The 21,277-nt window shown below is 49.5% G+C and overlaps 2 protein-coding genes and 2 pseudogenes across 3 annotated transcripts; all 4 read right to left on the reverse strand.

Moving 5' to 3' along the window:
• Positions 1–520: 520 nt before the first annotated feature.
• LOC120709218 lies at positions 521–5,140 on the reverse strand (annotated as a pseudogene).
• Positions 5,141–5,672: 532 nt separating this feature from the next.
• On the reverse strand, positions 5,673–9,437 carry LOC120709220 (DNA repair protein recA homolog 2, mitochondrial). 2 transcript variants are annotated; one of them, XM_039994764.1, is made up of 8 exons: positions 9,266–9,437; positions 8,798–8,858; positions 8,352–8,572; positions 7,612–7,699; positions 7,049–7,218; positions 6,603–6,749; positions 6,377–6,511; positions 5,673–6,303 (listed from the first exon to the last, which is right to left on the reverse strand). In XM_039994764.1, the coding sequence occupies exons 1-8, from the start codon at positions 9,398–9,400 to the stop codon at positions 6,019–6,021; spliced, it is 1,242 nt and encodes a 413-aa protein (XP_039850698.1). In that variant the 5' UTR covers positions 9,401–9,437; the 3' UTR covers positions 5,673–6,018. The 2 variants fall into 2 exon arrangements, with proteins under 2 accessions (XP_039850698.1, XP_039850699.1); XM_039994765.1 differs by lacking the exon at positions 9,266–9,437 and having other exon boundaries at positions 8,352–8,592; positions 8,798–8,853.
• A 166-nt stretch (positions 9,438–9,603) lies between these two features.
• Positions 9,604–15,677, reverse strand: LOC120709221 (annotated as a pseudogene).
• A 1,437-nt stretch (positions 15,678–17,114) lies between these two features.
• LOC120709219 (amino-acid permease BAT1 homolog) lies at positions 17,115–21,260 on the reverse strand. The gene is made up of 7 exons (XM_039994763.1): positions 21,062–21,260; positions 20,655–20,915; positions 20,357–20,375; positions 19,621–19,840; positions 18,189–18,370; positions 17,705–18,127; positions 17,115–17,581 (listed from the first exon to the last, which is right to left on the reverse strand). The coding sequence occupies exons 1-7, from the start codon at positions 21,175–21,177 to the stop codon at positions 17,234–17,236; spliced, it is 1,569 nt and encodes a 522-aa protein (XP_039850697.1). The 5' UTR covers positions 21,178–21,260; the 3' UTR covers positions 17,115–17,233.
• Between the last annotated feature and the right edge of the window lie 17 nt (positions 21,261–21,277).

A 21,277-nucleotide genomic window follows, 5' to 3' on the forward strand; every position in this document is an offset into this window, starting at 1 on the left:
TGCTGATGGAACAGAGGGATACGCAACTTGTCATGGATTGCACTGTATAGCTAACACATTATTTGCTACGATCGAGATTATGCAACTTCGTTCTCACGAGCGTATCCAAATTCTTGTGGATTGATGCACATGTTTTATATAAAAGGATGGAATAAAGACATTCCTTTATAAGAAAATATCTGTATGAATTATTACATCCCAGCAAGGTATACTTGAGACATATGATCCTTGTACCACAAATTTATTTGGTGCCAACTATAGCTAGTGATGCCTATTTAGGTGCTAGAAATGCACACATCATTCAATTACCGGATAGTATATGCGTATGCGTATGCGTATGCGCATGTGTATGTATAGCTGTAGTGTTGCACAGGATTATTATTGTCCTTTGCCACAATCATCATAGCAAATCTTTGCATCACTATTATTACTATATATTGCAAATTCGCAATGTTTGTTGTGGGAGTAATTAGCATGTAGTACGATATTTTTTATTGAAATAGTTTTTTTGGGGATCATTTCATCTGAAAGTGAGGGGATACACCGGAGACTTGTTAGGATAGAAGAGCCCAAAGTTCTGCTCCGTCGCCTCTCCGGGCTTCTGGTTCTCGTTGAACATGGCGAACACGAAGGTCTCCAACGCCCCGGGCCTCTTGGGCGTGCCCTGGGCGGCGCGGTCGATCAGGTTCTGGTTGTACGTCTGCGCGTTCTCCACGCTGCCCGCCGCCCCACCTGCCGACGGCCACCCGCTCTCGGACACGACGACCCTGACGTCCGCCGCGCCGGCCTTCTCCAGCGCGGCGTGGACGGCGTCCACCATGGCGTCGAACAGGTTGGTGTAGATGAGCCCGTTGCCGCCGTCCCTCACCGTCGTGCCCGGCAGGAACAGCGCGTAGCTGAGGCTGATGTCGCCGGGGCTGCCCCTGTAGGCGAAGTAGGGGTACACGTTGGCGAGCAGCGGCGCGCCGGCGGCCGCCAGGTACCGCGCGATGTCCGCCATGTAGGGCTGCGCGAACACGCCGCTGGAGGGAGGGAACGAGTTGGCGACCACGTCCAGCCTCACGCACGTGGACACCTTGATGCCGGCGAGGCCGGCGGCGGCCAGGGCGGCGGCGAGGTTCCGCATGGCCGGGAGGATGCTCTGCGCCGCGCCGCCCTGCACCTCGTTGCCGACGGCGATGTACAGGATGTTCACGGCGGGGTAGTAGGGCTGGACGTTGGTCTGGACCCAGGTTGCGGCGCAGGATGGGCAGCCGGCGAGGTTGCCGATGTCTTGGTTGACGACGCCGAGGATGAGCCCGATGCCGGAGCCGCGCAGGGCTTCCATGACACGGCTGTCGGGGGCGTAGATGCGCATGTTCTTGATGCCGCTGGACTTGTAGAGCTGCACGACTTCGTCCGGCGCCGGGAGGTCGTCGGCTACCATGCCGTAGCACACGCCATTGGATTGCACGCCTGCACCGCGTAATATGACTGATTAAGCATAACAACATTTACAGTACTAGTTCCCTCCGTTTGAAAACAAAAAAGTACATTTCTGGCTATGCACCAACTAGACAGTATGTCCAGGTGCTTAATTTGATCGGGATAACCATTCGGGAAATATGTACAATCGTAGGCTATTAAATCGATAGATTTTATAGGAAGAATAAGATATCTTTGTATTTACACCACTCAAACCTACAAGCGGCCTGTCTAATTATTTTTTAGAAACCTATGTCGTTATTATTTTTTTTCTGATTTCTTCTTGCATGGAGTATATGTATGAAGTCACATACACCTTTCATGCACTTGCCTAACATGAAACCAAATTAAATAAAATAGGAAAAGGACAAAAGTCAGGATACTGCAGCACTGGAAAAGGACAAAAGTGTCCTGCTCAACTTGTTGTTTTTAGCTGTAATTTCATTTTGGAGGCCTAGTCCAGGATAAAAATCGTTTCTTTACCAAAAAAACAAAAAACAAAAACTAGTTCGCAAATTCAATACAAACGCGTTCACAGTGCAGTGCTCTAGTTATTCATTAACAAATAATCGCAACGTTCAAGAAGCATAGTACATGCTTCTGTTACCCGCAGAAAGAAAACCGTTCTAAACGAGAAATTGTTAAAACACAACTTTGGAGCGTAAGAATTGCATTTTTTTTTATGGAACTTCGGTTTAGTGATGAAGCATTCCAACCACGTACCAGTAAGAAGGGAGGCCAAAACTCCAACAGCCATTGCCCCAGCAAGCATAGCGGCAGAGCCCTGCATAATCGCCATCTTGCAGCCCAAGACTGAGGAGGCCGCCAAAACTCCAATAACAAGCAGCAGAAGTTTGCACCTGGTTACCTAGAACATGTAAGTATTCTACAAGGAACGCACCAGGGCGACCTTAATTTATACTGGTTGTACCCACCTTGGGTTGGTGGTGGGGATTATTAATTTCCTTTAATGTGGAGCAGCAGAGCATGTGTGGTTGTTTTTAGAAGGAAAAAGAAACGCGTCCTCATTGTGTGCAAAAATCAAATTGGATTGGGAGATCTTTTTCCCCGATGCTAAATTATTTTACAGTCATTTTACACCGTTTTTTTTCTCATTCTGAATGTAAACACTGTCAAATATTTGTAATTTCAAATGGACAGGAGAGGCGCCCCTACGGCTGGAACTTTGCAGTTTCTGATTTGTGCCACCTCACAAAACTTGCCATTCCGGAAGAAATAGGACTGGAATTGTGAGGTTTGGATACGCATGGCTCATTAAAACTTGCCATTCCGGAAGAGAAATATATAGAACTGGTGGAGTTGTGAGGTTATTTTGATATCTGCCATCTCGAAACTTTAAATGATGAAACCTCAAAAGAGGAAACTTGACATTGAACAGCTTTGTGGAGTATATGTAAAGAAGGCTATGTGCCACCTCAAAACGAGCCAATCTGTACAAACCTGCAATTCAAGGGAGAATTTCGACCTCAAAAGATTTTATTTCGGTGAATCTCTCTGATATACATGCCACTTAATTTTGCGTTCCAAATGTGGAGAATGGCACCATTAAACATTTTATTTCCAGCTAGTGGCATTATTCGAGGAGATTAAAATGAGAGAGAAAATATATAAATCGCCAAGACCAATTCTACCACGCTTCGGTTCTAGTCCAAGCAGTAGTCACAAGAAAGAAAGAAAGAAACAAGGGTCGTGGAAATAGAGGCCAATGCAATATTCTTTTCTTTTTCATCAAAGGAGCAAACAACCCAATCAATTATTAAAAGATCAAAGCGAGGCCAACGCTCCAACACCAGTGGGCTACCTGGGGCTCCCTCGGATCTAAATGCAATATTTTAAATAATGGGCTGAATGTACAGCTCACGATGATCATTTTCAAATTCCTCTGAGCTTGCAAAATAAGCCTTTAATTTGCTCTGTCCTCGGCACAATGGTTATTTTTAAATTGTATTCCTATCTCTCCAATCCTCTATACTTGAATTTTTTTTTGAGGGATCTATACTTGAAAATTAATAGCCATGATAACATTGGAGTAGTGTCCGCCAACAAAGGAAGAGTGTCCTTGAGCAAACTTACCCAGTAAAATATGTTGCCGTGGGATGATTCTTAATATGTAAAATAATATCATTCCATGCTTGTTCTCAAACTAAAAGTGTACTTATTCATGAGTTATTTATTTATATATATGGTTGCAAAAAAAAGTTATTCATATATGTATATGCAGCAAGGTTTTAAATCTTCCGTTATAGCTTCCGCTATAGCCCGCTATAGCTATTTGAGGCAGGTATCCTTATTTGAACTCATGTGTAATTTAACATTTACAGTCCGCTATAATCTTATTTAGCCTGCTATTAGCTGTTCTTATAATTCAACCGCTAAACCTCTTAGCCCGATATTTAGAACCATAATATGCAGTATTCGAAGTATGTGGCTTGTATGTACTCCTGCTGCGTCATGCGAAATTAATAGGGTAGACTGGTGTCTTGTCAGGATTGAACAGCCCGAACTTCTTCTCCATGGGGTCGCCGTCCTTCTCGTCCTCGTTGAACATGGCGAACACGTACACCTCCATCGGGCCCGGCTTCCTCGGCGTGCCCGTGCCGGCGTGGCTGATCAGGTTCTGGTTGTATGTCCGCGCGTTCTCTACGCTGGCGCCCCTCCCGTCGGCCGACGGCCACCCGCTCTCCGACACCACGACGTCGACGCCGCCGCCGCCGACCTTGTCCAGCGCGGCGTGGACGGCGTCCACCATCGCGTCGAAGAGGTTAGTGTAGGCGAGCCCGTTGGTGTCGGTCACCGTCGTCGTGCTCGGCTCGAACAGCGCGAAGTTGAGGTCGATGTCCTGGCTGTCCTTGTAGGCGAAGTAGGGGTACACGTTGGCCAGCAGCGGCGCGCCGTTACCGGCGAGGAACTGCACGATGGGCGACATCACGGAGGGGTCCCTGAACACGCCGTTGGAGGGCGGCGAGGAGTTGTCGATCACGTCCATCTTCACCGCCGTCGACACCTTGATGCTGCCGGCGAGGTTGGCCGACGCGAGGGCGTCGTGGACGTTCTGCATGGCCTGGAGGACCGAGGCTGCGCCGTCGACCTCGTTCCCGACGACGATGTACCTGATGTTGACGTCCGGATAGTAGGCCTGCACGTTGTCCTTGACCCAGGACTCCGCGGAGGCGGGGTTGGCGGCGAGGTCGCGGAGGTTCTCGTTGCCGACGTCGAGGGCGAGGCCGATGCCCGATCTGCGCAGGGCGTTGAGGACGTCCTGGTCGGCGAAGTAGAAGCGCATGTTGGCGATGCCGTTGGACTTGTAGAGCTGCACGACGTCGCTCTTGGACGACGACCGGAGGCCGCTGCCGATCACGCCGTAGCACACGCCGATGGCTCGCACACCTGCACGCAGCAAATAAAAGCAAGGGCCGCCGCTAGCTTGATGAATATAATCTCTTAGTTTAGTTTCCTCTCTACGCTATAGCCAGATGCATGGTTCGCCGGAGCTCAAGAAGAAGATGGACGGATATATACTTGTAGCGGTGGCGGCGAATGCCGCAACGACCAATGCGGCTGCGAGCACGGGAGCAACGCCCCGCTTAGCCATCTTCTTCGACGCCGGCCGGCCTCTGCAGCCGCTGCGAGTATCCAGAGATCGCCCGGCCTTGCAGTGGATGCCCATCACAACGCAACCCTGATTGTATTTATAGCCGTACCAGCCTGCCTGTTGCTTTCAGCCCCAGCAAATGAGACTTGTGGTGATGAGCAGAATTGGCTACCGTGCAATTAGGCGCAAAGACCGGACAGGGTCAGCTGATCGAAGAAAATATCGCCGTCTTGCGTACGCTTGCTTGGAACAGATTGTTCTTTTTCTTTTTTGTGGTGCGCCCATGGCCACCGAAACAATTTTGCATCCTTGGCGAGAGTCCGAGAAGTTTGCAAGTACAGAGAGGGCGCGGACTTGGAAGACCTCTGCAGACTCGCCTGCCCAAGTTTTCCAATGCCAACCAGGACTTGGCGCTACGGTGCTTCAGCGTGTCACGCGTGAAAACAATCAGCGCATGCGGCGAGTCTTGTACGCCAGTTCTTGTGGACAGCACACGTATGGATCCAAAGCTGAAATTCCACGTATGGGTCCAAAGCTGGAATTCCAGGCTATCAAGCCGCGTAGCAACAGGAATTCCATGATATCAACATAAGAATTTCAGGAGAAATGGCCCTCGATTCAATGAGGTAAAATCCAGTAAGTTACAGAGCAAGATGCATCATATATAAATCTACTATGAATACACGATACAATCATACAGCAATGCCACACGCCGAGATCAAGACAACTTGACTAACAATGCATTAGCCTCTCTAATTGATCATCATCCCTTAATCACACTTCCTTTGTAGAATAAATGATAGATTAGATACTTAAAATGATTCCTCGCCAGTGCAGTGTGTCCCAATTTTCTTCTCAGATGTTATAAAAACTGTACCCAGTCAAGGTGACGACTGACGAGAAAACTTCAGAGCCAGCCAACTTCCAGTGGGCTTCGTTTGTCACCTTTGAAGGAACTGATTTCTCACGGTATTGCAGATCTCATCTGCCACACCAGCGTTTTCATGTAGGAATTTCTCAGCTTCCCCCTTGCCAGGCAGGAACTCGCCATTGATCCAATACCCAGATCCATCCTTCACAACAACTCCGACAGAAGAAGCCATCTCCAGAATCTCAGATTCATGGCAGATCCCCTTCCCAAATCTGATGTCGATACCGGCTTCCTTCAGACTCGCTGGAGCTAATTTGTTCTTCATGATTTGCACAGATATACTAATGCCAGTAGCCTGCATAAGCACAATACATTTGTATCACCTAAGTTTTACGTGTTATCATGATGCTTGTGTGTAAGACTCCTACCTGGTCTTCACTATAGCGCAGTTCCCTCCTTGAAGTCCTCATTCTGACTGCAGCATAGAATCCTAACGCGTTACCGCCGCAAGGCACCTCCTTGTAGATCCCTGGACACTGATTCGAGCTCAACTTCGTTCTAACCTACAAATATCACCAATAAATAGCCAAAATAAGGCAGAAACATCGTTTTCCATATGTCAAAAGAAATCAAGATACATAAACGAGGCCATACCTGATTCACGAAAATAATAAGTGATTCAGAGCGACACAAAGTGTACTGAATTTTCCTAAGCGCCCGAGTCATCAAACGGGACTGTATGTCTTCAGAATTCGTGTATATTTCACCTTCCATTTCACACTTGGGAATAAGTGCTGCCACCTGTCACAAGTCCCATAAAAGCAAGGTAAATAATGGTGTTGCCACGCAAATATACTGAGGTTGGTGAACTTAGCATTAGCAAATCAAGCAATAGATATATGAAAAATAGGATTTCAGGCCTCAAAAAAAGGAAAGAAAAAAAAATAAACAAGAGAGAAGGCATGCCCAGACAGTGCTATCAGCAGTACCTCTAATCCATATTCTAGCACTGTGTTACTTAGGGGAACATACCTTCGTAATAATTAAAGAACTGAAGACATAACATAAATATATGAAAAAGATGTAAGGAAGTAACATACACTATCCACTACAACAACAGCAACAGATCCACCAACAAGAGTGTTTACAATGCTCAAAGAATTTTCAGCAGAATCAGGTTGGGCTATCAAGAGCCTTTCACTGTCTACACCAATAGCTTCTGCAAACGAAGGGTTAAAAGCATTTTCTGCATCAATATAAGCGCAATAACCTGCAAATATGCAGTCACAATGCCAATCAGGTATGATAATATTTAGTAATACGAGAAGGCAGTAGTAAATATCTTGCGCGAAGAAAGAAAGAAAATTTCAATAGATTCATCTGTCTAAAATAGTAAATAGTAAGAACAGCACACTTAATGACAATCTTTAATAATGCTTGTAAAGTAAAATAATAAAATATGGCAAGAGGGATACAATATAAATGTATTGATAAAGATCACCAACCATACTAGGTAGCCCCCTAATATGAAAGAAGTAAAAAATGGAGAAAGATTTCAGGAGTATAAAATAAAATGTTTTCCTATTTGGATTCTTTTTCAATAAAATACGCACAAGCCTTAAAAGTGGAAGGAAAAATAGGGCGTCATATATGAAACTCAGACCTCCATTCTTTTGAGCTTCCTTGACAACATGAAGTGCAAGTGTTGTTTTCCCAGATGCCTCTTTCCCAAATATCTCCACCATTCTACCCTGTAGAGATACTCTAATCAGTAATTTGCGAAGCAGGACCAAAATTAAATAATGATAAACATCAAGTTCAATACAATCTACTGCCATGGATCAAATTTCTCAAGGAAATGCTGCTATTCAACACATTATGCTGACCAGAGAAAGACAGCTATAAAGACATGGGTGATCATTTTTTTTTTCTCGAACAAGACGTGGGTGATCATGATGGCAGCATTTCTAGGCAAGACATCCTCTCAAGAAGAAATTTTAGGCAAGAGATAAGCATAAATGTGTTCTGGTGCTTATATTTTTCTGAGCAGATATGCTGAAGGAAAAAAATGCACTTAACTATAACTAAACTAGCATGCTTACCAATTGCAAAGAGAAGGACCTTTGCCACTAAATAAACTAGTTCACCTCTTGATGGTGATTAGATCGATGCATAGAGTAGTAGGCATCAAAAGATACTAAGAATCACATGACATACTCCATGACTTTTGAAACTTACTGGTACTGACATATGCTATCCATTAAGTGTATGAAGTTTGTTTCTTATGTGTAATATCAACAGGGGATATGAAACATTAAAGCCTCAAGTGAATACCTCTAGAAATATATATATATAAAGTATATCACATGGATAGTTAAAAATGATATGGGAACACATTATGACCTTTGGTAATCCTCCAGTGCCGAGAGCAAGATCAAGCTTAAGAGAGCCGGTAGAGATGACAGATGCACGCCTTGTACGGGAAAATCGCTCCAAACATAGATTAGATTCTCTATCAAAACCACTGGCAAGTTGAGAGACAGCAACATCTAGTGACGACTCCTTCTCAAGAGCTTTTGCATCATCAAGTGGGGGGTCACTCTCATAGTCTAACTGCATATCAACTGGAAATTTGTAGAAATTCCTGAGTAACGATGCAACTCATAAGGTAGTGTGGATACAGCACACTAATGACTAACCGTTCAACTTTGGAAATTATCAACTCTCTGCTACCATACTAAATTTTTTAACAAGTTGCTTCGCAAAAGGAACAGTAAAGGTGGAATCTTTTATGGTAGAAACGCTAATATTAAGAAACATTTGAACAATGATAGCATAAATGGGTATACCTGTGGTTGACATTGAACAGCCCTTAGACCAAGAGGAACAAAAGGTCTCTCTTTTTCCATTCTAGCAAATCACAGAGAAGAAAAGGTGATCAGCAATATGTGCAAATATCTTGAAATCTAAGCAACTTAGCATTCTGGAACTCCACTCAAACTAAAAGCCACAATTATCCCGAAGTGGAAAAACGCTGACATGGGAATAGCACTAGCAGTATTCACAGCACAGTGCTGAACTGCTTATTTTCTCCGCTTTTCAGTTTTCACACTGCTATGCTAGACATGAGCAGACTTGTAGGCTCATGTTTAACCTAACACGGGAAATCGACAGCAGAAGCGAGAAAATAGTTCTTATCCGTCTGGTTGAAAATTCTCCATTACAAAAAAAAGGTACAGATCCCTAACACATGACAACAAGCAACAAGCCCAGAAGCGATGGAGCGGCAGAGAGATGGGGAGGGGGGGGGGGCAAACCTGGCGGAGAAAGCGGCGGAGAGGAGAGGATGCGGATGCTGTGGCGTCACTCCAGCCCGCGCGGGAGAGCAGGGCGGCGGCGGCGGCGGCGGCTCGTCGGAGGAGAGTGGAGGAAGAAGAGAGGAGCCCTCGCATGGCTGCGGCTGTCTCCGAGCAGTGGGCCGCGCGCGCGCTGGAGCTGCCTTCCTACGCCGCTGCTGGTGGGCTCGCCTAATCTTATCGGCCCAATCCAGATAGGCAGCTCGACCCAACAACCGTCTCCCGTGTGGGCTCTCTTATACCTACGCGCCTCGATCTCATCCCATCTCGGAAAAAATTAAACATTGTGAACAGTTGCGTGGAGAGATTCAGATCAACATGATCGTCGATCATTACCAAAACACCACCACAGCACCACCTAAGAAAAATAAAATAAAATTGTGGCTCCACACAACATAATGAAACGGAGCCATTACAGGTCAACATTGGTGATGGGCCCTTGGAACCAGAACCGGGCGTGGAGCACCCAGGCGGCGACGCTGAGCAACAGCACGCCGCCGACGAGGACCGGCGTGTAGTTGAAGTTGTCCTCCGCGACCGGGTACGCCACCGGCAGGGAGAAGAGCACGGTGACGAGGGCCACCCAGGCGACGGCGACCCAGCCGACGAGGAGGCCATATTTTCCGAGGTGGAACGGCCCCGGAACGAAGGGTCTCCGGGCGGTGGTCACCCGGAAGACGATCAGCAGCGCGTAGGCGACGTACTGCCCAACGGTGGCGAGGGACACCATCGCCTGGAACGCCACCTGGCTCCCCAGCGACTGTCAATAATTAATGAAGCACAAAATGAGCCATGTTATGAGATGGCATGTAACTGTACTGCAAGCTAAGTCTGAAACCACTCCGAGTTCTTGAGAGATGAGAGCAGGGCGCACACAACGTTAGGGCCATGACGAAGGCCACGGCCACGGAGAGCCAGACAACGTTCAAGGGGACCTCCTGCTTGTTCACCCGGTACCAGACATGCGAGAATGGCATGGCCCGGTCCCTGGAGAAGGCGTACCCCATCCTGCATGTACATTACAACTTGGGTTTCAGAAAGATTGACAAAAAAACAATGGAGGTAATTGTCAGACGCCGCTTACTACCTTGAGTTGCTCGTTATGCACGCACAGCCGCAGAGGAAGGTGGCGATTGCAACGATCCCCAAGCAGACGAGCCCTCCGACGCCGGTGCCGAACCTCCTGTTGAAGGCGGTGTAGAGAACCTGCGTGACGACGTGTGAGAACCGTCCAATTTAATACTATTTTAAACGAACCGCCGGTCATTATCATCCAGATGAGAGTTAACACGTGCTTACCGGAGAGCGTGTCACGTGTTATCCCACATCTAGAGACACGAATAACCGACACGTCATTCATCCAAAATAATATCAAATCCGGTAGTCCTGGTATGTGCTCCAACATACGTCCAGAATCAGCATATGCACATACCGTTTACAATCGAATACATCGCCAATAATCCACAAAGAGCAATTTTACACACTTAATAATACAAGTTCAAAATAGGTGGGTTTCAAACTTCACTTACAAGCCTTGGGCTCACGAAAGTCATATTAAACAGAAACATAAAGTTTATTGCATTTACATGCTCTCACGAAGCTCGATTATGATAAAGACTTACTAAAGTAATGACGCCTTGCTCAAGGACATCATTACTGCCACCACGACCTACTCTTCCCCCGCGTTTGGATCAGCGGGGTAGAAGTGGCCGAACACCACTTCCGGCTCACCTGCAACTAGGTTTAGAAAGCAACCTGAGTACAAAAGGTACTTGCAAGACTTACGCGATTACATATACAAGGATTATGCAATGGCTCAAATAAAAACTTTAAGGCTAAGTAATTATTGCATAAGCATTAGCTCTCTACACTATCACCTATCAGAATTAATTAATCTTACCCAACCCCAAACACTTTTAGTTGATTAAGAGAGTAATATACTCTATAACTGACCATAACTATAACATGAACCATTCCCATCATAATCGAAATTCTATGAGAAATTCATGGGATAAAGAGCTTGCTCATAACCGAGAGCGCAGTAATTCGAATTGATTATAACCTTGCAAGGGTGTACTACTTTACCCACACGACGCGAGGACCATGCGACTCACCCAACCGATCACGCCTAGCTTACGAGTAGAGACTTAGTTCCACCAGGGACATTTCTAAACTTTCCTACACATAGGTCCACCTGGGGACACACTAAGCCTCTCTGCATAGCCCGTAGCCACGTAGCTAGGACTGCACATCAATGATCAAGTCAAAGAAGGTAATTGGCTTATCCGTACCATTATATTGGATATGTGGTAGCACGGAAATGTGCTCAAAACCGACGTCGTCCACTCGGTCCTTAATCGATTCAAGCGGACTATGCCCATGTGACTTCATTCTCTAGGCCCTAACATTCCGCTCGAACCTCGGTACTCCCACTTCATCACCACCCAAACCGAACCAGTGCGATCAAGGATTATCGGTAAGTGTGATCCTCCAATCCATTCCTGTCTAGCGAGCTATGTAAGTATTCTAAGCAGGGCTAAGCATCTAGTCAAGTTAAGTAATTAACTATCTAACTAGTGCCAAGAATAGAGATAACAAATCAAGGAGGGATCATGCATAAAGATAGGTATAAAAATGCAATACATACATACTATACATATATAGCCCAACAATACCCAAGTGGAATAGCTAAACTAAATCAAATTAGAGAGGTGCAAGGAATATGCTTAGCTGCTTGCCTTGGTTAACTTCGGGCTCGACCACGAACGGGATTCCGGGTTCCGGCTCGACGGATTCGGTGGGCTCCTCGGGTTTGACCTCCGACGGTTCGGTCACTATAATGCATGAATGCGGTGCAAGAATTAAGAAATGAACTAAAAAACAAGAATAAATCATGAAATAATTTGAACATGCAGAGGACATCACAAAGAACTCATGAAAAATTGTTTTGTAGCAAAAGCATTTTCCTATAAATAATCATAAATATATCAATTTTCTGTTACTCTAAGAAAGATAAACGGGAAAGACATGCAAACTTATCTAAACAAATCCAAGAAAATTAACACAGAAATTAGGCATGAAAAAAAAGCTAACAAAATTGGTTTTACTATTTTCTCACTTTCCAGCAAAAAGTTCTATATTAAACCATTTTCAGATAAAGCATAAGAAAACAAGCTAAAACTTTGACAACCAGCAAGAAAGCATATGAACAAGTTGCTCCACTGAAAACTAAACCTCACAAGGAGTCTAACAAAATTTGGTTTGGCATTTTTTGAGCAGTACACAAATAACTAAGCATTAAACTCACTTTTGAAGATAAAACTATAGATAAATCTACAGCAAAGTAACATGCAAAACAATAATTTTCCTAAGTATATCTAAACTATAGGAATCCAACAAAACAAGTTTCATAATTTTTGGAGCTATACACGAATTTCTACACATTTTGCAAGACTGCTGCTCAACTAAACACCCAGAAAAACGCTAAACGCACCCACAGCCGGCCAGCCCAGTAGCTGACAAGCGGGGCCCATGGGCCAGCGGCCCACCAGCCCGAGTCAAGGCCAACCAGGGGCCTTGACCCGCGGCGGGGCGCGGCCAGGGCACGCTGGGGCGCGTCCACGGCTTCGCTCGTGCGCGCGCGCACGCGTCGCGCGCGGCGACGGCGAGCGGCGGCGGCGCGCGGCGGCGCAGCGAGGCGAAGCTGGAGCGGGGCAACGGGCACGCGCACGGGGTGGAGGCGACGACGGCGAAGCTCACCAGCGGCGGCGCGGGCAGGGAACGGCGACGGCCGGGCGGCGCGACGACGCTAGGCGGCAGCGGACCGAGGTGAGCGGCGGCGGCGCTACACGGCGAGGGAGGAGGCCGGGTTAGGGGTGGAATGGGTCGAGGAAGGGTAGGACTAGGGGGTGCGCGCGCTAGATCGTGGAGGACTTCACCGGCGGCGGCGGCCGGCGGAGCTCGGGGCGGCGCCAATGGTGGAGGGGAAGGGCTAGGGTTTGGGGCGGGGATGCCGGTCGAGCGCGGATAAGGAGAGGGGGCGGGCTCAGCACGGATAAGGACGTGTGCGCGGAACGGAGATCGTCGACGCGTGTTACGAGGATCGACGCCGGCGACGGGGCGACGCACGGCACCGAGCAGAGCAAAGAGGAGGGAGAGGGAGATGCTGACGGGTGGGCCCGGCAGAGATTTTTATTTCCTTTTTTTCTGGGCTGTGACACGGCGTACCCGCCGGCGTCGTTGCCGGGGTCCAGGAGGGACGGGATGTCCGTCACTAGCGACGTCAGGGCCACCAGGTAGATCCACCCCAACACGCTGGACAGAGCAACAGAAGTCAGGATCCCCATTGGGCCACTCCAGTCAGCGTTCTTCGTCTCCTCTGTCTGCAGTTGAAAACAGATGCATCATGCCATCATCAACCGCCTGCTTCTGCTAGTTTTCGTGTGTCTGAAACTCTGAATAATACGTAGCTACTGTAGAAAGATTTACCATATGTGCAGATGCATCTAGCCAATAACAGAGTACTGGCTCATTAGCAGCCCCACGGCTAGAGTGTAAGCCTTGTCTTGGATCCCTGTGGCATCGTCTACGTTGAAGTGGGTGAAGATAAACCCCACACTCGCTCTCTCCTTAGCAACTGCTGGAATCAAGATGACCAGAACAAGTATACCTACCATACATCCGATCCATCCAGTTAAATACCAATGATCAATGTGTGCATTCAAGTGTTATAATTCTTTTTAAGAGAACTAGCAAGGACAACAACTACTTGTAATTTGCTTAAACCTTTCTTTTTTTTGTTGCATAGATAGATACAATTCTACATTTGTAATGAGAAGGATACCTGCTGCATTCCAAAATGCTCCAAGTTGGCCAAACCATGCCATGTATTGGATAGGGAGGCTGTTGATCAGCCCGTGTATGACAAGGATGGCACCATAGATGGCCAGTACCACATACTTGGAGGCTATGTAGCCGCCACCATTCAGTCCCCCGGTGCCAAGCAGGACGATCACTTGCACAAGCTGCGCCAAGGAGAAGTCGATGCTCGTGGTAGCAGCCCACTGTGTGACAGTTTAATCAAGAAGGTCAAGCACTAGCTAGCTACATGATTGATGCATTAATAACTCATGGTCATGGAAACGGACGAGGTAAATTTTCAACATTAGATATTAACATTTTATATATTAACTTGTATGTGATTGAGACATCGATAAATTTTCCAAAGGATTGAAATCAATGTACTTTTTTGCAAGTTGAAACTAGTGTGCCTGATTGTGCTAAGGCCGATCTCAATGAGAGTTCTATGTCACATCATCAATTTTACTAACATGATGAGGAGAAAGAGGTGGGAGTTTCATCTCTATGAAATTTATCCGGCACAGTTACCTTGTTCTCAACTTTTAACTATACCATAAAACTGTGTACACCTAGTATATTAATAAATATAAACTGAAAGTGCGGCCAGCCGGTCAGCGTATGGAAGCAAACCCACATGCCAGGATGCCTGCTTAGCAGCCAGTGAGCCAGGTGGCAGTCTAAGCACGCAATACTAAATTTAATATACTATCCTCTCTCTTTTTTTGCGGGTAAATTTAATATACTCTCAAGCTAGTATACGATCTAAGCCTGGTATAGATTGACCCCATTAAAATTACGGGAATACTCAAATAAGGTGCAATGGCCAGCGTACCTGTCCCACGATGTTGAACCTGTAATGTAGGACACAGGATTAAAACTGTTAATTTTTTTTGAAGAAAACAGAGGAGCACAGCTATATCAATTAAGAGGAGGATGTCCATATATACTTGACGATGTCCATATCATAGATCATTCTTTGGAGGTGTGTAAATATTTATTTAATTGTGAGCCAGCTATGTGTACACACAAAAAAAAATGGCGAATAAATGATACTAATAATACTCAGAAAAATCCGAACAGAACGCACCATCCAGTGATCCAGGAAGCTAGTGGAGCCCATTCCTTGCCGGCGAGCTTGGCGCTCCATAGTAGAGGCCACCGGAGGTCGGGTAGGCCGAGCAGATCTCCGCCATGGACAGGGCGACGCAGCCGTTGAACAAGGTCACCGCGAACCACCCGAGCGTCATGGACACCGGGCCGCCGTAGCGCAGGCCCGTGTTGTATGTTATCGTCACGCCCATCATCACGGAGATGATCGAGAAGGACAGGGCGAAGTTGGAGAGAACGCTACATGATGCAGGAATGGAGCAGAAACGTTCAGTGGCGAAAGGAGGACGGAGAAATTAAAGCAGCAGGGGCATGGGGAATTATTATCGATGGAAGCCGCACTTACGAGAGGCCGCGCTTGAGCTCCTGCATGTAGCCCAGTTGGTGCAGCCGGGCGCGGTCCGGATCTATGGATGGCAACGGGTAAAAACCCGCTAGGGTGAGGATACAGTTTCAATTTACACCCACGGGTACGGGTACGGGTTTAAATTTGTGCCCGCAGGTACAAATATGGTGGGCACAGAAATGTCTTACCCGTGCCCGTGAACCCACGAACCCGCTTCAAGTCCTTGACATGTGGACCTCGTGTATTAAATATATAATGGGGAAGCATCAAGTTTTCTAGGGTTGCTTCCATTTCACTCCTCCCCCACACTTCTAGCCACCTCCCAGGCCCTCCCCACCGCCGCCGCCCCTCCGATCTGCCCCCCGCCGCCGCCCCTCCGATCTGCCCCCGCTGCCGTCCCTCCAGTCCTTCCCACCGCCGCCGCCCCACCGCCGCCGCCCCTCCGGTCCTCCCAACTGCCGCCGCCCTTCTGGCCCTCCCCCGCCGCTCTGGCCCTCCCTGCCGCCGCCGCCCCTCTGGCCCTCCCCAGGTGGCCGCCGCTAGCTGCCCGACGACGCGACCCTGATTCGACCCCGTCCGCATCTCCCTCGTTCCCCGAGGTCCCGAGTCCCCGACCGCCCGATCTCCGTCTCTAGCTCTCCGGCGGTCCGCGACTCTGCATCTCCGACCCCCGTCTCCGCCTCCGGTCGCTCGGTCCGCCCTCGTCTCGAGCTCCTCCAAGCCGCCGCCGCCGGCCCACTCTTCGGCGTCCGGCCGCCCTCCATGCCGCCACCGCCGCCAGCCCGCCCTCCAAGCCTGCACCGCTCGCCCGCCCCCCAGGCCCCCAGGCTAGGCGCGGTCGCGAGGAGGAGGTGAGCAGGGAGCGGTCGCTAGTGCCTGAGCCCCGCCGTCTGCCGCCCCTATGGATCTCCAAGGTATTGCGGGTATGCGGGTACCCGCAGGTATCCCGCGGGTGATGGGTACGGGCATAGCATTTCACCCGGCGCGGGTTGCGGGTGCGGGTACGGGTTTGAGGGTAGCCTTGCGGGTGCGGGTCTGTACGTCCCTTACCCGCGGGTAATGTGCCCGTTGCCATCCATATCCGGATCGGCCGCCGCCGGGTCGGCAACCGGCGGCAGCTCCAGGGAGCGGCGAGACAAGGCCATCGTCGTGCTCTCCGGCGGAGCAGGCCCGTCGATCCTCATCCTCTGCAGGTGCGGCAGGGTTGCTGCTATCTACTTACTGATGATGATGCTGGTATAGTTATCTTTGGCACCGCACACACATGTAGTCAACGGAGTGAGTAGAAATTTCGTATGGTTGCCCGTTCCGTCTTTCTTCAAAGTTAGGAGATTCTTTGGTGTGTACGCTCCCCCCCCCCCCCTGCGTCGTCAGCAATATTTCTTTCCGTCAGGGAAGCAGACAAAGCGAGGCAATCTGCGCAAGCGACTGGGAGCAGCAACCTCGCTGACATCCCACACTGTCGCTTTGATGTGACGGATACTATAGGAAATTTTTTAGAAACTAAATAGGACCTGAGTATATATGTTTAGAACAGTGTGCACATAGGAGGCGCTCACATACTAAAAAGAATATTCAATGAGCGCAAGCTGCAGCTGAATGCCATGGCTGCCAATTTACACGTCAACATTTGTGATTGGCCCTTGGAACCAGAAGCGGGCGTGGAGCACCCAGGCGGCGACGCTGAGCAACAGCACGCCGCCGACGAAGACCGGCGTGTAGTTGAAGTTGTCCTCCGCCACGGGGTACGCCACCGGGAGGGAGAAGAGCACGGTGACGAGGCCCACCCAGGCGACGGCGACCCAGCCGACGAGGAGGCCATATTTCCCGAGGTGAAACGGCCCCGGAACGAAGGATCTCCGGGCGGTGGTCACGCGGAACAAGATGGGCAGCCCGTAGGCTATGTACGCTCCGACCGTGGCGACGGACAGCATTGCCTGGAACGCCACCTGGCTCCCCAGCGACTGTCAGGATAACAGAGACAAGCACAGAATGGTTGGAATTGACATGGAAATCCCGTTGCTGTGACTGTGACCGCTTGATGAATGAAGCTATGGAGGGTCAGATAGGAGCAGATCACCCCATACCGTGAGCGCCATGACGAAGGCCACGGCGACGGAGAGCCAGACGACGTTGAAGGGAACCTCGTGCTTGTTCACCCGGTACCAGAAGCGCGAGAAGGGCATGGCCCCGTCCCTGGAGAAGGCGTACCCCATCCTCGAGTTGGTAGTTATGCATCCGGAGCCGCAGAGGAAGGTGGTGACCGCGACGACTCCCAAGCACAGAAGCGCCCCGCCGCCGCCGCCGTACCTCCGGCGGAAGGCGGTGTAGAGAGCCTGCGCGACGGCGTACCCGCCGGCGTCGTTGCCGGGGTCCAGGAGGGACGGGATGTCCTCCGTCATGAGCGACGTCAGGGCCACCAGGAAGATCCACCCGAACGCGCTCGACAGAGCGACGGCGGTGACCAGCCCCGTCGGCCCGCTCCGGTCCGCGTTCTTCGTCTCCTCTGTCTGCACTCGTGACTGATCGGTCACAACTCTGATGTGCTGATGTCTGCACTTAGTGTCTTACCATGTGTGCCGACGCGTCGTAGCCGATGAGAGAGTACTGGCTCATCAGCAACCCCATGGCAAGAATGTAAGCCTTGTCGTGGATCCCCATGCCATTGTCCGTGTTGAAGTGTGTGAAGATAAACTCCAAGCTTGCCCTTTCCTTTGCAACCGCTGGAATCAAGATCACCAGAACAAATATACCTAGCATACGATGCAACCATCCAGTTAACAGTTAACACCAATGCTATAGTTTGCATAGCATACGTTGTCTATTGTATTCAAAGTCCAAGTCACTACTACTAAAAAAATAAACAATGACCTTTAAAAAAGTCCTCGGAGGCGGGCATGATTTTGAACCGTCTCGGTGAATGCTAGCGATTAACCGAGACAGTCATTTTTCATTAACTGAGGTGGTTAAACAAATCAACTCGCAAAATCGATTAACACAAGTGGTTGTTCTAACATAAACGCCTCGGTTAATACCGAGGCAGCTACGCTATAATGCCCGCCTCGGATAATTGTAGGTCATCTCGGAGCCCAAACAGTCCATCTCGGCCCAATATGTCGCTCGAAGTATATAAGAAGGTGTTAGGGTTTCCCTCGCTCATTCCTCTCCTCCCTCTCCCAGATGCGCCTCTCTCCATAGCGCCGCTACCCCTCCCACTCTCCACAGCGCCGCCCCTCACTCCCTCTCCACAACAGCAGCAGAGGCAGCGCGACCCTCTCCTCTATAGGCGGTGTGGCTCCCTCCCCCACCCTCCCCTTCATCCGCAGCGGCACGGGGAGCAAAAACAGCAGCGGTGGAAGCAGCATGGCGCGCGTGAGCTGGAGGTGACGCATGCAAGTGGAGGCAGTGCACGCGAGCGGAGGATCATCACCCTTCCTCACCTTGAGAGGTCTCTCTCTCCCCGGCGGCGCCCTCTCTCCCTCAGGCCCGGCGTGCCCTCTCTCCCTCTAGTGGCGGCGTGCCCGAGCCGGCCCGGCACGCCCTCCGATCCTCCGGCATGCGACGTCCGGATCCGACAAGCAGGGACCGGATTCGACAAGTAGGCGCTCCTCCTCCACGGGCTGGATCCGATGTCATGGACACCAGATCCGGCGAGCAGGGGCCGGATCTGGCCTCCCCCGGCAGCACTCCAACTCCTCCATCCACAGGCTCAAATCCGACGTGGAAGGCCGGATCGGTGAGCGGCGGCCGTGGATGGGCATGGCGCGGGCCCAACGATGGGCTCGTTGGGCTTATCCATGGACTTTCTTTTTTTTTATCTGATTAACCGAGGCGGGTGGCCAACCGTCTCCATTAATGCATGATTAATCGTGACCTTTTATTGGAGGCGGTTGGCAAAACCGTCTATGTTAAGATTTTTTGCCTGCTTCAGTTAAAAATATTGTAGCAGTGAGTCCTGCATATATATATCTGCTCTGTGATCAAAGATGCATGTACAGTGTACCTGCGGCATTCCAGAATGCTCCGACGTGGCTAAACCATGCCAGGCACTGGATTGGGAGGCTGTTGATGAGCCCGTGAATGACCAGGATGGCACCATAGATGGCGAGCACGACGTACTTGGACGCCATGTAGCCGCCGCCGTTGCGCCCCCCGGTGGCAAGCAGGATGATCACTTGGACGAGCTGCGCCAACGAGAAGTCCACGCTCGTGGTACCAGCCCACTGCGTGACAATTCATTCAACCATGTTGTTGCGGTCAAGGAAATGGACATAAATGTTGTTGCGGTCCAACTAAGGAATTTGACCATCTCAATTCTTCCAAGATCATATATTTTGTTATTGATTGGTCTAGGTACCACACTACTGCACCTAGCAAGTAGCAATGGATTGGGAGCCAAGAGTAGATTTCTTTTACTTTCACCGTCAGATTTTCAACCATTAGAGATCAGCATCTGAAGGTCCAATTGAACTATTAATATTGCAGTTTTAGGCTACATAATCATAGTATGTGACTGATGAGGCATGAACAAGCTAGCAAGGAAGCCTAGTAACTAAATAAAACCTGGAAATGCGGCCTGCCGGCTCGCGTGTGGAAACAACAATGCCAATAATGCCACATGCCAGGATGCCAATAGGTGCAGCCAGACGACAGTCCAAGCATGAGTGCAGCATGACCAAGTAATAGCATAAAGCTAGGTACCGAAAGACCTGTGAACATCAAGCTAGCCGGCGGCGTACCTGTCCCACGATGTTAAACCTGTAGTATAACACAAGAAACAAGATATAAAACTTGATTACAGTACTGTTCTCCCCAGTTTCATAAAACAAATAAGATACCGAATCTCTGTCTCATACAATTGTTCGTTTCTTATACTAGCTAGGCACAAGATCATCAATCTATTGTAAATGTTTTTAAGTATTTGTGTTTATTTGTTGGCCAGCTACAACTAACATAGACCAATACATAGCAAAATTAAATGAGGTTAATATCTAGCACCCAGATTAATAAAACTCCGAACAGAGCTAGCTAGCGTACCATCCAGTGACCCAGGAAGCGAGGGGTGCCCATTCCTTGCCGGCGAGCTTGGCACTCCAGTAGTAGAGCCCGCCGGAGGTCGGGTAGGCCGAGCAGATCTCCGCCATGGACAGCGCGACGCAGCCGTTGAACGTGGCCACGACGAGCCAGCCCAGCGTCATGGACGCCGGGCCGCCGTAGCGCAGCCCGGTGTTGTACGTTGTCGTCACGCCCATCATCACGGCGATGATCGAGAAAGACAGGGCGAAGTTGGAGAGAACGCTACATGCACGCATCGAGTAGAAACATTCAGTAGTAGTGATGGCTCTTTAAAAAAAAAATCAGTAGCGGAAGGAGCGAGGACGAAGAAGCAGCAGCAGGGAGGCAGGGACATGGGGGCTCATCGATCGATGGAAGCAAGCACTTACGAGAGGCCGCGCTTGAGCTCCTGCTTGTAGCCCAGTTGGTGCAGCCGGGCGCGGTCCGGATCGGCCGCCGCCGGCGTGTCGGCAACGGGCAGCTCCAGGGAGCGGCGAGACATCATCGTCCTCGTCCTCTGGTGGTGGCCTCTACCTGGTGCCGCACGCACGCAGACGCAGCAGGTTGCTTCTTACTTAAGGCAGCTAATGTGAGATAGATGCCCA

Source organism: Panicum virgatum, chromosome 5K, assembly GCF_016808335.1.
Source record: "Panicum virgatum strain AP13 chromosome 5K, P.virgatum_v5, whole genome shotgun sequence".
NCBI lineage: Eukaryota > Viridiplantae > Streptophyta > Magnoliopsida > Poales > Poaceae > Panicum > Panicum virgatum.